The sequence below is a fragment of the Manis javanica genome, chromosome X, assembly GCF_040802235.1.
Source record: "Manis javanica isolate MJ-LG chromosome X, MJ_LKY, whole genome shotgun sequence".
Taxonomy (NCBI): domain Eukaryota; kingdom Metazoa; phylum Chordata; class Mammalia; order Pholidota; family Manidae; genus Manis; species Manis javanica.
This window is the reverse complement of record NC_133174.1, coordinates 99,317,680-99,330,217: the sequence shown is the minus strand read 5'-3', so window position 1 is coordinate 99,330,217 and position 12,538 is coordinate 99,317,680. Positions and strand designations below refer to the sequence as shown.

General features: G+C 45.0%; 1 protein-coding gene across 3 annotated transcripts in view; it reads left to right on the top strand.

The window, feature by feature from the left end:
- Positions 1 to 12,538, top strand: part of COL4A6 (collagen type IV alpha 6 chain) — a 257,980-nt gene that overhangs the window by 218,773 nt on the left and 26,669 nt on the right. For 2 of the 3 annotated variants that reach the window (XM_073227970.1, XM_036991394.2), the window contains exons 15-24: positions 962 to 1,006; positions 1,500 to 1,553; positions 2,789 to 2,858; positions 3,918 to 4,025; positions 4,948 to 5,088; positions 5,997 to 6,101; positions 7,849 to 8,009; positions 8,487 to 8,666; positions 9,222 to 9,405; positions 12,092 to 12,145. In XM_073227970.1, coding sequence (XP_073084071.1) covers positions 962 to 1,006; positions 1,500 to 1,553; positions 2,789 to 2,858; positions 3,918 to 4,025; positions 4,948 to 5,088; positions 5,997 to 6,101; positions 7,849 to 8,009; positions 8,487 to 8,666; positions 9,222 to 9,405; positions 12,092 to 12,145 — 1,102 coding nt within the window. The remainder of the gene's footprint in view (positions 1 to 961; positions 1,007 to 1,499; positions 1,554 to 2,788; positions 2,859 to 3,917; positions 4,026 to 4,947; positions 5,089 to 5,996; positions 6,102 to 7,848; positions 8,010 to 8,486; positions 8,667 to 9,221; positions 9,406 to 12,091; positions 12,146 to 12,538) is intronic. The other variant, XM_036991397.2, reaches the window with a different exon arrangement.

The following is a 12,538-nucleotide window of genomic DNA, read 5'->3' as shown; positions in this document are numbered from 1 at the left end:
TGTAACTTTATGGCCACCTAAACTTCTCTTATTTCTCTTCCTCAACCCTCTAGCAGGTTCTCTAAGACCTCCTCCTCTTCACTTTGCTCTATTACCTTGACTTAGTGGTTCCCTGGAATAAGGAATGGTGTACCCTTTACACGGACTCCTTAACCTATTTACTCTTCTTGTGCTCATGTATAATTATCTTCTGGGCTAAATACTTTGTCTTACTTTCATTCCATTATATCCTGAGAGAATGTGGAAGGGTTAGAGGGGGCTGCAGGAATGGAAGAAAGAGAGCCAAGAGCAACTTTATAGGACAGAAACAAGGCTGGGAAATTTTAGAACATAGATGTTTGGAGTCAATAGTTTTCATTAATAATCTCCCTTCAGGAGATTTAACTGTTAGCTTCTCTGATTCCTAGCTTCAGGCACTTAGGTTTTAGGCTGTAAGCAATTGGCCAACCTTAGCCTTAAAGAAGTAACATTGTAAAGAATTGTTTTTACATCTGTCATGAAGGTTGTTAAGAGTCTTTTGAGTAATCAGCAATCTTCATCCATTACCCCGCCATTTCTTTCACTACTTTTCCCTATTCCCTTGTCTTGAAAACACATAATCACCAACAAAGAAGGCTTTGGGATGAGAAACAAGAGGCCCTCCCACAATCTATTTAAAAATCTCATGACTTGAAACTAATGCAGACTGAGTACAATACCACCCAGCCATTCTACCAAATTCCACCTAATACTTAAAATGTTTCCATTTATTTAGCTCTTTAAAAATGCTCTGTGTCACTATTCAACCTGATGGATTAGTGCTTAGAAAGAAGTCATTAAGCCAGGTCTAGGAACATTCTCTTACCTGATTTTAGGAGCCGCTAAATCCTGAACTCAGTTGGACAGCTTTGTTATGTAAGTCTAGCAGCTTTTCCTAGTGTGAGCTATTAATCTTTCTAAGGTGCTTCTATTCTCTTTACAGGGTCCCACGGGTTTAGAAGGAGCCCAAGGCCCTCCAGGGAGTCAGGTACTTTGATTAATATCTTTAAAGCCTTGTTGTTTAAAATCCTAATCAAAAGGCCCATTTGCTTTACTTAACATGGCCATCAATCCAAAGGGAGACACTGCATGTAATACAAATTGTCCACTTCCCTTTGATTGGTATCTCAGATACTCTCTCCTTTTATTTTCCCCCAAGAAGAGGAGTACCCAGTTGGTGTCGTGACAGGCAGTGATGCAGTCACACTTCTTTAACGTGTTATCAGGCCCTAGCAAGGCCAGCCTGTGTGTGTGCATCTCTAGCTTTGTGGCCCTCGTGCCTTCTAATATGCAAGCTGGCTACCTAGTGCTGTATTGCCTTGTAGAACACTTAATAGGTTCCAGAGTCAGGTAGAATCCATACATACCCCGGAATGCCAGACAAGATCTCCATGTCATTTGCCCTGGCCTAATCCAAAGACCAGCCCCTCTTATGCCCTTAGACATTCAACTTAGTTGTAACTACTGTGTTTCTGTTACAGGGCAAAAAAGGGTCCTCAGGTTTTCCAGGGCTTAAAGGATTCCCAGGAATTAAGGTAATGTTGGGAAGTAAAAATCCAGGATTGGGGAGGTGGAAGGATGAGGAAATAACATAAAGGCTGTTTAGTCTGTTTGGGCTGCTATAACAAAATATCACAGATGGGGTGGCTTATAAACAACAGAACTTTATTTTTCACAGTTCTGGAGGCTGGATGTCTGAGATCAGGGTGCCGGTATGGTTGGGTTCTGGTGAAGGCCCTCTTCTGGCTTGGAGAGTCGCTGATTCTAGCTGTGTACTCACGTGGTGAAAAGGGCAAATTAGCTTTCTGGGGCCTCTTTGATAAGGGTGCTAATCCCAGTCATGGGAGCCCTGCCCTCATGACCTGATCCCCTCCCAAAGGCCCCACCTCTTGATACCATCCCCTTGGGCATTAGGTTTTCAACAGGAATTTGAAGGAGTGGGGATGACACAAACATTCAGACCAGAGCAAATACCTACATAGCAGATGAAGTATTTTTTAATATTTTGACATTTTAGATGTTACTCTTTTCACATGGAATACATGCAATCAGTTTCAACAACACAAAGCTGATGAGCATTCATTAACTGCTACTTGATTCATGGTAGACTAAAAGGTTGGGGAGTGGCCTGTGGGAGCAAATCCATCCCTACAGGAAGGAATATTTTATTTTTGACATTGTTTAGAATTGCCAACTTTTCGGTTGTATTATTGTTTTTAAATTCTCTACAGACAATGCATCCCCTTATTACCTGCACCTGGGGCAAAGAGCTCCCATCCCCCCACCCAGGATAGGCCACTGTATCTGATTCTGGTGCCTGAGTCCCTCTCTTGGGAGAATGAGGACTCCTTTGACTGCCTCTGCCTGCCATCACCCACTAACAAGGGCAGTGACAGCAGCAGAATCCTAGGCATGCTGAGGGTGGAAAAAAAGTGAAACTCTTCTCCCCTTAGCACATCTGGAATGCAGCCATGTTGTCTATTCCTGTGATGTTTCCTAGGCCTAGAAGCAGACTGTCCAGGAGTTGAGGTTGCAAAATAAAACTGGTATCCCTTGTCTTTGACAGGTTGGCAACTGAGTGTCAGGACTCTGACTGCCTTGTCACCTTCATCTTAAAGTTACTGGACTTTGAAATTAACCTATAGACTAGTTGGAAATAGGGTTACAGAAGTAGAAAACTTTCATTTCCTGGAAAATGGCTTCGAAGGGCACATAGATCTTGGGTGGCGCAGTCGCGGAAATATTTGTTTAATGTATTTAATCTTTGCAGGGTGAAAAGGGTGGCGTTGGCCTGCCAGGCCCAGATGTTCTCATTGATACAGATGGTGCTGTGATCTCAGGTGCAACTTCTCATTGATTTGAGTGGAGAAGAAAAGACGGACAGTTAAATTCTATATTCCTTGTAATTGTTAAAAGGATACTTTGTCAGCCACTGAACTGCTACTAAACTGGACGTTCCCAAGGGCTGTGCGGGGGTCCTGAAATGGGGAAATTACGCTAACTCCAATATCTTGGGCAAAGAGGCCAAGCCCCACACTCCGTTTTTGTGTCAAGTCCACCAAGACTAGGATTTGGGTCACCCTGGGCCTGGATTTGCTAAGAATGATTCTCTTAGTGATGCTTTAGGAAGGACTGATATCCTCCCCAGCTAGGATGACTCAGACCAATGCCATGGAACACTCAGGGTCTTAACTACTTGACCCCACATATGCTTGAGCTTGGCAATTTCACAGGCAGTGGAAAAGTATCTGGCTAGTGGACAAGTAGTTGACAGCCCTCCACAGAATGATGCTTTGAAAGTTTGTCTTTACCTCTGCTTGTTCTAGTTCCCACATGTGCCCAACTCTTCTCTTTGCCTTCTCCAAAGATCCAGATGCCTGGTGTCTCCAGCTACTACTTGCCTGACCAAAGGCTTCTACTATAGTGTCTCTTCCACCTGAGTTCACTAACTTATCCCTCTCCTCTTAGCCCCTCAGGCCATGCCCTGTCTGCTAAACTCAACTGAATCTGAGGTGTTAGTGATTGACAGCAGCTTCCTGTGTTTTACTCCCAGGAAAACTATGTATATAACCTAAATAGTACACTTCAGTACCTTAACCTAAATGGTAGACATTTGAGGCATATGGCAAATTAGTAGTAGTAGAAGAACCTTCCCAGTACTTACCAGTTCTTATCATGGAAAACAAGTTCTGGCCAGACCAGTTCTGAACATTAGTGGAGCCTTACCTGAAGTAGGCCCATTATCACGGGAGGCCATTAGCATCTGGGAGAACTACGAAGGGCAAGAAAGGCACTTCTAACCTGAGGACATCTTCTTGCAACTCTTCTTAGGCATTTTGTGGCATGTGTGGGCTTCCTCTGGGTTTGCTTACTGCTTTTTTTTTTTGTTGCAATGCCAGGTTATCCTGGAGACCCCGGTATGCCAGGCCTCCCAGGCCTTAAAGGAGATGAAGGCATCCAGGGCCTGCCTGGCCCTCCTGGCAGCTCTGGCTTACCAGCTTTACCAGGTGAAAGAAGCTAACCCACCCCTTGCACAGATCGGTCCTCTACCCACTCTGGTGCCTAGCAGTCTCTTCCATACTTCTGGTCTGGGTACATATCTAGTCAGTAGAAGAAAGGTAGGCTATAGTCAGTCAGTGGCCCACTGCCTGCCCAAGGCTACTGTATATGAGGTTAGTGCCTGGGTGAGCAGCTTTCCTTTGGCCTCAGTAATGTGCCATAGCTAGACAGGAGGTCCCAGGCTGTCAGTGAGGTTCACAGCACCCAGAGGGAGCCTTGTTGCTCTTCTGGGAATGTGCCCTCACACTGATGCTTGCCAGAAGGGGTGGGCAAGAGCCCAGGGGAAAGTTCATACCCACATCCTCCCTCTGTGTTTAACTCAGGCACTAAATGGCCCCAGAATTCTATGGATGACACCCTTGAAAGAGTCACTGAAGGGGCATACCCGTATGCCATTCTGGAGCAGTAGACAGAGAAGAGGCATGCTGGAGTCTGCAAGGCCGTAATATCCCAAATAGCAAACCTCAAACACTACTTTTAAAAGACACCAGTTTCTAAATTCCTTGGAGATGGGCCTCTGTAAGGATATCTGTGCTTTTAAAGCAACCACTTAGAGGAGGTACAGCTGATCCCAGCATGAAGGTGGAAAACAATCGAGAAGTGGGTGCATGGAGATCCAGGTATCCCTCTCAGGTTTGCCACTAAGAAGCTCTGTGCCCCTGACCACGTTTCCTCATGTTTTGGGGCTTCATTTCCCAAGGCATTAGGCTGGATGGTTCCTAAGGACCCTTCTAACTCTGAGGCAAGAGAAGGGGAAATGCTTTCCCAAATGTTCGCTTGAAGTTAGTTTCCAATGTATGCCACTGACTGGAATAACCCTGAAGCGCAGAGTGATATGATTAGCATTTTTCTGTGGGCTTATCCTTCCAGGTGTCCGAGGTGCCCTAGGGCCCCAGGGAGTTCCAGGTATGAAGGGGTACCAAGGAAACCCAGGCCACTCCACAGTTGGGGCAACTGGTCTCCCGGGAAGAGATGGTTTTCAAGGCCTACCAGGCCTACCAGGCCTGCCTGGTAAGTTGTTCGTTTCTCTCTTTGGTCTTGAGGTTGCATGACTGCAGAACAGTCATGATTTCTGAGGAAGGGAGCATTTCACAGGTGGAGAAGCTAAGCCAGGATACATGATAAGTGCAAAGGGACAGTGATGAAAGCCCTGTCCTCTCTGAGTCAGAGCCCTGCTTGTACAGGTTAGCGACTACAGCAGTCAGAGTGTCCATCAAGGGACAAGCAAGCTGGGGCCATCTCAATGACCAAACACTACCAAATGCCTTCCAACTCTTGTATTCATTTCATTCCATCCTTCACTGTTCTCAGCCCCTAGGCCTCTGGCCTTATAGCTCCGGAAGAAGTAGCACTGGCTCTTTCAAGCTTTCCCTGGTCCTCAGGGCTCTAATGCTGTGGGCTAAGAGCTTGAGACACGGGAAGCCAAGCCGGGCTCCTCAAGACAGCTACTAAAAGCCTCCACAGGGCTTCTTCTCCTAAGATCATCTACCTGAGTACAGGATTCTAGATTCTAAGAAAGACTGGAATTATGCCCAGCATGTTTCTTTGCAACCTAAATCCCATGACCGTTGATTGCAGCTTATGTCCATTTCCTTTTTTGACCTAAGAGGACTTTCTGAGACAGAATTGGGACTGTTAGTTACTGAAGCTGCCCTGGTCATTCCTTTATTCCCAGTGGCTACCCCAGTGCCTGGAACATAGCAGACATTCTGTAAGTAGTATTAGAGTGAATTAAGCCAATGGAGGATGGACTTGCTATAGACCCTGGGTCCCTGTCTTGGATTTTTTTTTTTATCTCTACTCTGGTTTTTGAGACCTAAGGACACAGGCCTTGGTGGCTGAGCTGCTGTGGCTATGCTGAGTCAAATGGGCCCAGGCTCACATAAAGTGCCAATCTTTTATGTCTCTTTTTCCTGAAGGTCCAGCATTTGACACTGGAACCCTACAGAACACAGAGCCAGGGTTCCCTGGTCTCCGAGGAGAACGAGGTCCAAAAGGACACCCCGGCCTCAAAGGAATAAAAGGTCATTTTGTCCCATTGGGTTTCTTTGTTCCCCAAACCTTTGAAGAAGGCTTTCCGAGCACTGAGCAAACCAGCAGCCTTGAGAACCTGAACAGAAGCTATTTGGGATTCAAATAGTTTTTCAAAATTTGATTATAAAATTGTTGGAAGTGTTCTATTTGGGGCTCTAAGACTAAGGCTAACAATGGAGGTCACACAGGACAAAGTGGCTCACAGGCTTCTCTTCCTGCTCCCTCCACCCGAAGAAGCTACTGCCCACAGACTAGGGTGCTAACCGAACATGCCACAACCTCTCCCGGTTTGCAAGGCCAAGGCTCTAAGTCACTCACTTATCATTGCCTTCAGCCTGAGGGAAAGGGCTCTGAACAGGTCAAAATCTGGCACTCTGAAAAAGCCAACTGGCTTCAGGAAAACAACTCTAGCCCCCACTGATGCTGAAGGACAGATTGATTACCCCAGCTCGGCTGCACCGTTATATCTATCTCCTTGCTGCCTTTGCGTCATTCCTCCGTTTCATACTCAAGGGATGATGTTAAAGCTCAGATAAACCAATTCATTATAGTGGCAGCCCAGGCCAGGGTGGAGGAAGAGGTGAATCTACTGGCTGAAGAAAGGTATGGGGATGGCCTGAGATCTCCCTTCTTCTCTCAAGGAATTAACAGCTCTCCTCAACCTTTAACAGAGAGGTCCTAACTTATCTCATTGCCCTGTTCATAAAATGTCACTACTTGAGTATAAGAGCTAGTTCAGAAGGTTTTGAAAGCCTCATCTCTACTGTTCAGATCCAAGGAAGACTATTTGGGGGGAAAGGACATTAAATTGCCAGTCTTGCCTTAGAATGTTAAGCTTGGCCCTTCCCTCCTGACTCGCTACACAGCTAGTGTACTTCTTGATACCATTCTCTCTCCTAAAAACGGAACATGCTCTAATGCTTCCCCTTCTATATTCCCATGGGACCACAAGGTTTTCTCTAAGTCTGGAATAGTGATAGTGATTCTCAAGTTTCATTGTACATGAGAATCACCTAGGGGAGACAACTAAAAATTAGATTCTCAGGTCTGGCTGCCTGAGAGTCTGACTGATTAAGCTGGGATGAAGCCCAGTGAGCTGTCTTATAAACAACCATGGTAGCTGACTCATGCAGGAGGTCCACGGATCACATCTGAGAAGTGCTAGTTTGGAGAACAGGCTTTTTTCCTCAGAGTTTCAGGGATTATCAATTCTCTAAAATAAGAGGAGGCCCTTCAGAATCTTAAGGGAACTCAAAGTCACCTATGTTGACCTCAATTCTCATTTTCCAGGTCATAAGCATGGAAGGTATAGGTGGCTGGGCTATGGTGCTAGTGACTCCTTGATACCTCTTCAAAGGTGCTTTGCCGAAATCCCTATCATCAGTTTATTTGGCATTTGTCTCTGTGTGCAAAAGACAGGGGAAAAGAAACTTTGGTGAAGAGAACTGCTGGGCGGCTTGGATTCCAGACTCTCAGTTGGTTAGCATAGGTCAGTGGTTCTCAACTCTGGCTGCACGTTAGACTCTGATGGCTGGGCTCCACCCCAGACTAATGAAATCCAAATCACCCACACAAATGGACTTCGATGGAGACTAAACCTGGTGCGTTTGAGCCAGTTCTCTGCAGCCTTCTGATTCCTTCCTTGGAGTTGTTCAAGTCACAAATTACCACTGTCAGGTCTTCTTTCTTCTTGGAAACATGGTCCACTTTGTCTAATGTTATCTTTTTTCCCCCCAGGGGACTCAGGGTTTTGTGCTTGTGATGGTGGTGCCCCCAACACTGGACCACCCGGGGAGCTGGGGCTGCCTGGGCCACCAGGTCTCGTGGGCCTTCCAGGCATTAAAGGAACCAGAGGAGATCCAGGCTCTGGGGGTACACAGGGCCCTTCAGGGGCTCCAGTAAGTCTTGCAAAACTTTGGCCCTGAGGGAGCAATGGGAGATTTCAATGCCTCTCATTCCTCACCAATCACTTTCCTAAAACACATAAAAGAAGGATAGGAATAAAACAAAGCTTCCAGTTTTTGATGTGTAATATGGAGAAATCTAACTGGATCTCTAAAGTCCCTTTCTTCTTTAACCTACCTATGTTTCCTCCCTCCTTCCCTTGCCCAAGATTATCTACATTTGCCAAGCACTGTACTGGGGCCCTGAGGATAAAATTGGAATTAAGGCAAGGTTACCATCTTCAAAGATTTCAAATTTTAGGAAGGATAAGGAAATAAACGGGCAATTATAATCCAAGAGGACAAGATAATCAAGTGCCCAGAACAGTGCCACAATGTACCCAAGGACCTATTTTAGGTGAAACCTATGCTAGGTGCCAGAATTCTATGATGTCTGCATCTCCTGATCATTCCCTTTTATCTCTTTGTCAGGGTTTATTTGGACCTCAAGGTCCCGCAGGCCCCAAAGGAGAGAAAGGGGACCCAACCATCACTACAGAATCAGGGATGCCAGGGGAGCAGGGTGATCTTGGCTCCCAGGGACTCCCTGGTCCAATAGGAGCTCCGGGCAAGGCTGGAATACCAGGTTTCCCAGGTCTGCCAGGCCTTCCGGTAAGTTGATCATTCCTGGGTGATTAGCTCCATAAATCCTCACATCTGACTTAGAGGGGCTTCTGATGGCCACTAGACCATGAGATAGGGCAGACCAGAGTCCAGAGCATCAATTCCTTCCTCTGCCACTGACACTGTTTGTTCTGTATGTTTCCTTTCTGTAAAATAGGACTCTTTCTCAGAATGGGTCATTGTCTCATTTGATAAATGCTGGTAACAATTGACCACATCATTTAAAATGCTTCAGCTTCTCAGTACCTTCCCCTTGCAAGTAATCCAGCTGCTTTCTGTGACCCCAAGTCTTATCCCACTCCTATTTCCTGCCTGACACCCACCCTGTCAATTTAGAACCTTTTGCATTATCAGATCACCCAAGGTTCACAAGCTTCATTCCCACTATATAAACTCCGAGGACTTGATTGATAAACTAGAGTGACAGAGAATTTGAACACAAAGTAAAGCACTGGTCACACTGGTTACCTCTTTCCTATGGTCAGAGGACTCTCCAGATAAGACTCTAAGGTGGGCTTTCATTCTTTCTTATGTGTTCTCTAGGGTGATGGTGGACCGGGCTTCCCAGGTGAAAAGGGGTTTCCAGGACCTCCTGGTGAAAAAGGCCATAGTGGTCCAACTGGCCCCCCAGGAATTGGGCTACCAGGATCTCCTGGACCTCGTGGGCTTCCTGGAGATCAAGGCATCAATGGATTACCAGGGCAACAAGGCCTCCCTGGGCGTCCAGGTGAGTCCAGGAATCAGATGGCTTTGAACTTGGAAAACTGTCCCCTTGCAGAGTATAGATATGACCCAGGTGCATGAAGAGACTTAGCTGGTTATAATCACTATTTTCAATCTTCTGAAGGGTTTTCATGTGGAAAAAGAATCATCTACTTGTACTGTGGTACACTTACATAAAACAGTATAGACTTCAGCTCTACTTAGTGAAAAACTTCTAACAGTGTAGTCTGAAAATGTGACAAAGCTATTGTGGGTGGTTATGAGCTCACAATCCCTGGAAAATTTCAAGCAGAAGCTAGATGACCATTTATTACAAGTGCCATCTGAGGATTGAGTGCGAGTGTAGACAAGGTGTCCTTGAAGTTGTTTGGTAATATCATCAGGGAAGAACGTTTCCTTGATTCACAGGATCTCAGATTGAGGAGAGACCCTAGTTGTATGTAGTCTAATATCCATTTCATACCTTAAGTCCCTTGCATTTATATAACTTTCTTTTCCACTTGAGTTTCAGTAGTTAAAATCAGTGACAATCCTGCTTACAGATTGTGAAGGGACTGTGCTAATAAATCACCCTCTTCTGTATAACCAAAACAGCTCTTCATCCCAGTTTCTGTTTCCACAACTTCTATATTTCTTAGCGGTACTACACTTATAGTCATCTGAAGTTTGAAAGCTTGGAATTTATCTCTTATTCTTCATTTTCAATGATTCTTATGTTCTTCCCTTCCTCTTCTTGCTATTAAGCTCTCATTATCTCATGCTTAGCTTATCAAATAACTATGTATTTGTTGGAATAAATGGATGGATGGATGGATGACTGGGTGAGTGAATGACAGCAACTTCCTAAATAGTTTCTCATCTCGTACCTGCAGACTTCCCCCACTCAATTCTACTATGAACACTGCTGCTAATTAATATCTGTAAGCTACTGATATCATGTTACTCTCTTACTCCAAAGCCACAGATGGTCTCTGCTGAATATAGGATAATGTCCAAACTCCATAGCCTAGAATTCAAAGGTCTCCAAACATGAACACAACCAACCTTTCTAAACTACCTTATCTTACACTTTTCATGATTTAAAAAAAATATAAGACAACAGAATTTTTCACTGTTCCCAAATACAGTATATGCTCATTTCCAACTCCAAGATTTTGCCCATGTTGCCTTTTTTCTGGAATGCTCTTCCTCTTTTCTCTATGTGGTCACATCCCATCCATCTTTCAGGGTTCTATATAAGCCCTACTTCTTCCACTAAGCCTTCCCTTGACCTCCACAAATGTCATTGACAGTTAAATCTTGCATTTCCTTCCATTAATGCTTTTACTTTCCCCAACTGCATTGTAAGCCTCTAGATACTAGGGAAGGGAATCCAAAAATTACTCCATTTCAGAGCATAATACTTTTTAGTGTTTCCCCACCTGCCTAGTGTAGTGTAGTGCAGTGTTCCATAGGAAATTAACATACACTTAGAGAAAAAAGGGCCTTCGCAGTAACAGAGGGGCTATGTCTTAGACCTATTTCTCCTCTTTCTACTTTGTCACCTTGAAGAATTACAAAAAAGAAGACAGATACCAGGTCTTGTAAAATTTTACTGATTTTAAAATCTACTTTTGTGAAAAGGATGATGGTACAAGTTAAAAATCAATGATTCAAGATTGTTAAAACCAAATCAGTTTTTCAACTCACAAATTCCGATGAAGGCTGTGAGGGGTTTTATCAGATGAATCATTATGCCTTTTGGAAGTCCTCGTGTCAACTCTAATTTTGTTTCCAGCTCTGTTCCCAAAGACATTACTTCGTGGTCATTCTACTGGCCCTCCACCAACTGGGTCTTCATTCTAGGTCAACTCATTTTGTAGGCCACTGGGGTTTAAAATGAGTTAAAATAATGTGGGACCAAAAACTTAAACATAAATCTGTGTATTGTCAACATTCCCACTGCTTGTAAACAGGCTGGGTCAACAGAAGGAAGCCCATGGGACCATTTCTATCCTGAACTTCCCCAGTCCCTATATAACTGAGGGGCTGTGTCTTAGACCTAGTTCTCCTCTTTCCACCTTTCCACAGAAAGTTCTCAGGAATATAGTGATATACTAAGCTGTAGCCTGGGTATTGCCTTATGTAGAAATTGTTCTTGTTGCAGTACCAAGACTCTCCAAAAAATTACTTCATTTCAGAGCATTAGCTTTGTTCGCTCTCTACTGCAGCCAAATGTAACTCCTTAAACCTGGCTTTCTTTCCACACAATTCCAAAAGCACATAACCTATGGGCCCCAGACATTTACATTGTGGTCATTACTGTTGCTATGAAAAATGGAGATGTTGTTCTTAAATGTACTCACTCCAACCAGTGGTGGTCCGGGCTAAGACAGCTGCACTGCCAGGAAAGGGAATGTAGTCATCAGAAGCTTTTCAAGCCAGTAGTGTGAATTAGTATAAACTCTGGGCAAGGAGACAACTGGCTGTCTCCAAAGAGGCTCTGATGCAGACGCTCATAGTAATCAATCACCCCAGTTATTAGGGAAGCAGCTACTGTGTCCTTGACCCTACGTGGGTGCCAGCTCTCTCCACTTCATCCAGACAGCGAATTTGATTGGTGTACATACTGGGGCTGCAGACAAGACTTCCTTTGGGCCTCCAGGCACTTTTGTCCAGGTTTAATTTTCTTCTTTACTTGATTGGTCCAGGTGACTGCTGCTGCAGGAAGAAGGTTGGTGAAGGAGACTTAGACCCAGAGGGAGGTGAGAACTAGCTAGGTCTAGAGGTTCCCCGGCACAGTGTTGGCATGCCCCCTTCCTTTTTGTTCACCTTTATCTTAGACACTCACAATGGCTTGAATGCCACATTGGAGCGCCTGGCTGGGGAGGAGAGATCCTAAGGCTGGGGTGCAAAGGCTCACACTGACACTGCTTCCGAGGTTCCTCAGCACATCCCTCCTGGGACGGAGGACAGGAGTGAATGGGCACGCAGCCTCTTGCAGCAGCTGATTTCCTTCACCATGCATGTTGATGGCTTGGCTGACCTCTACCTTGAGCACCTTCACTTTATGAACTTAACTGGGGCCATGGTTTGCCTTGGGAGTTACCTGGAAGAATCCACATGTGTCTGATACTTAGTCATTGGACCTAGAGTAA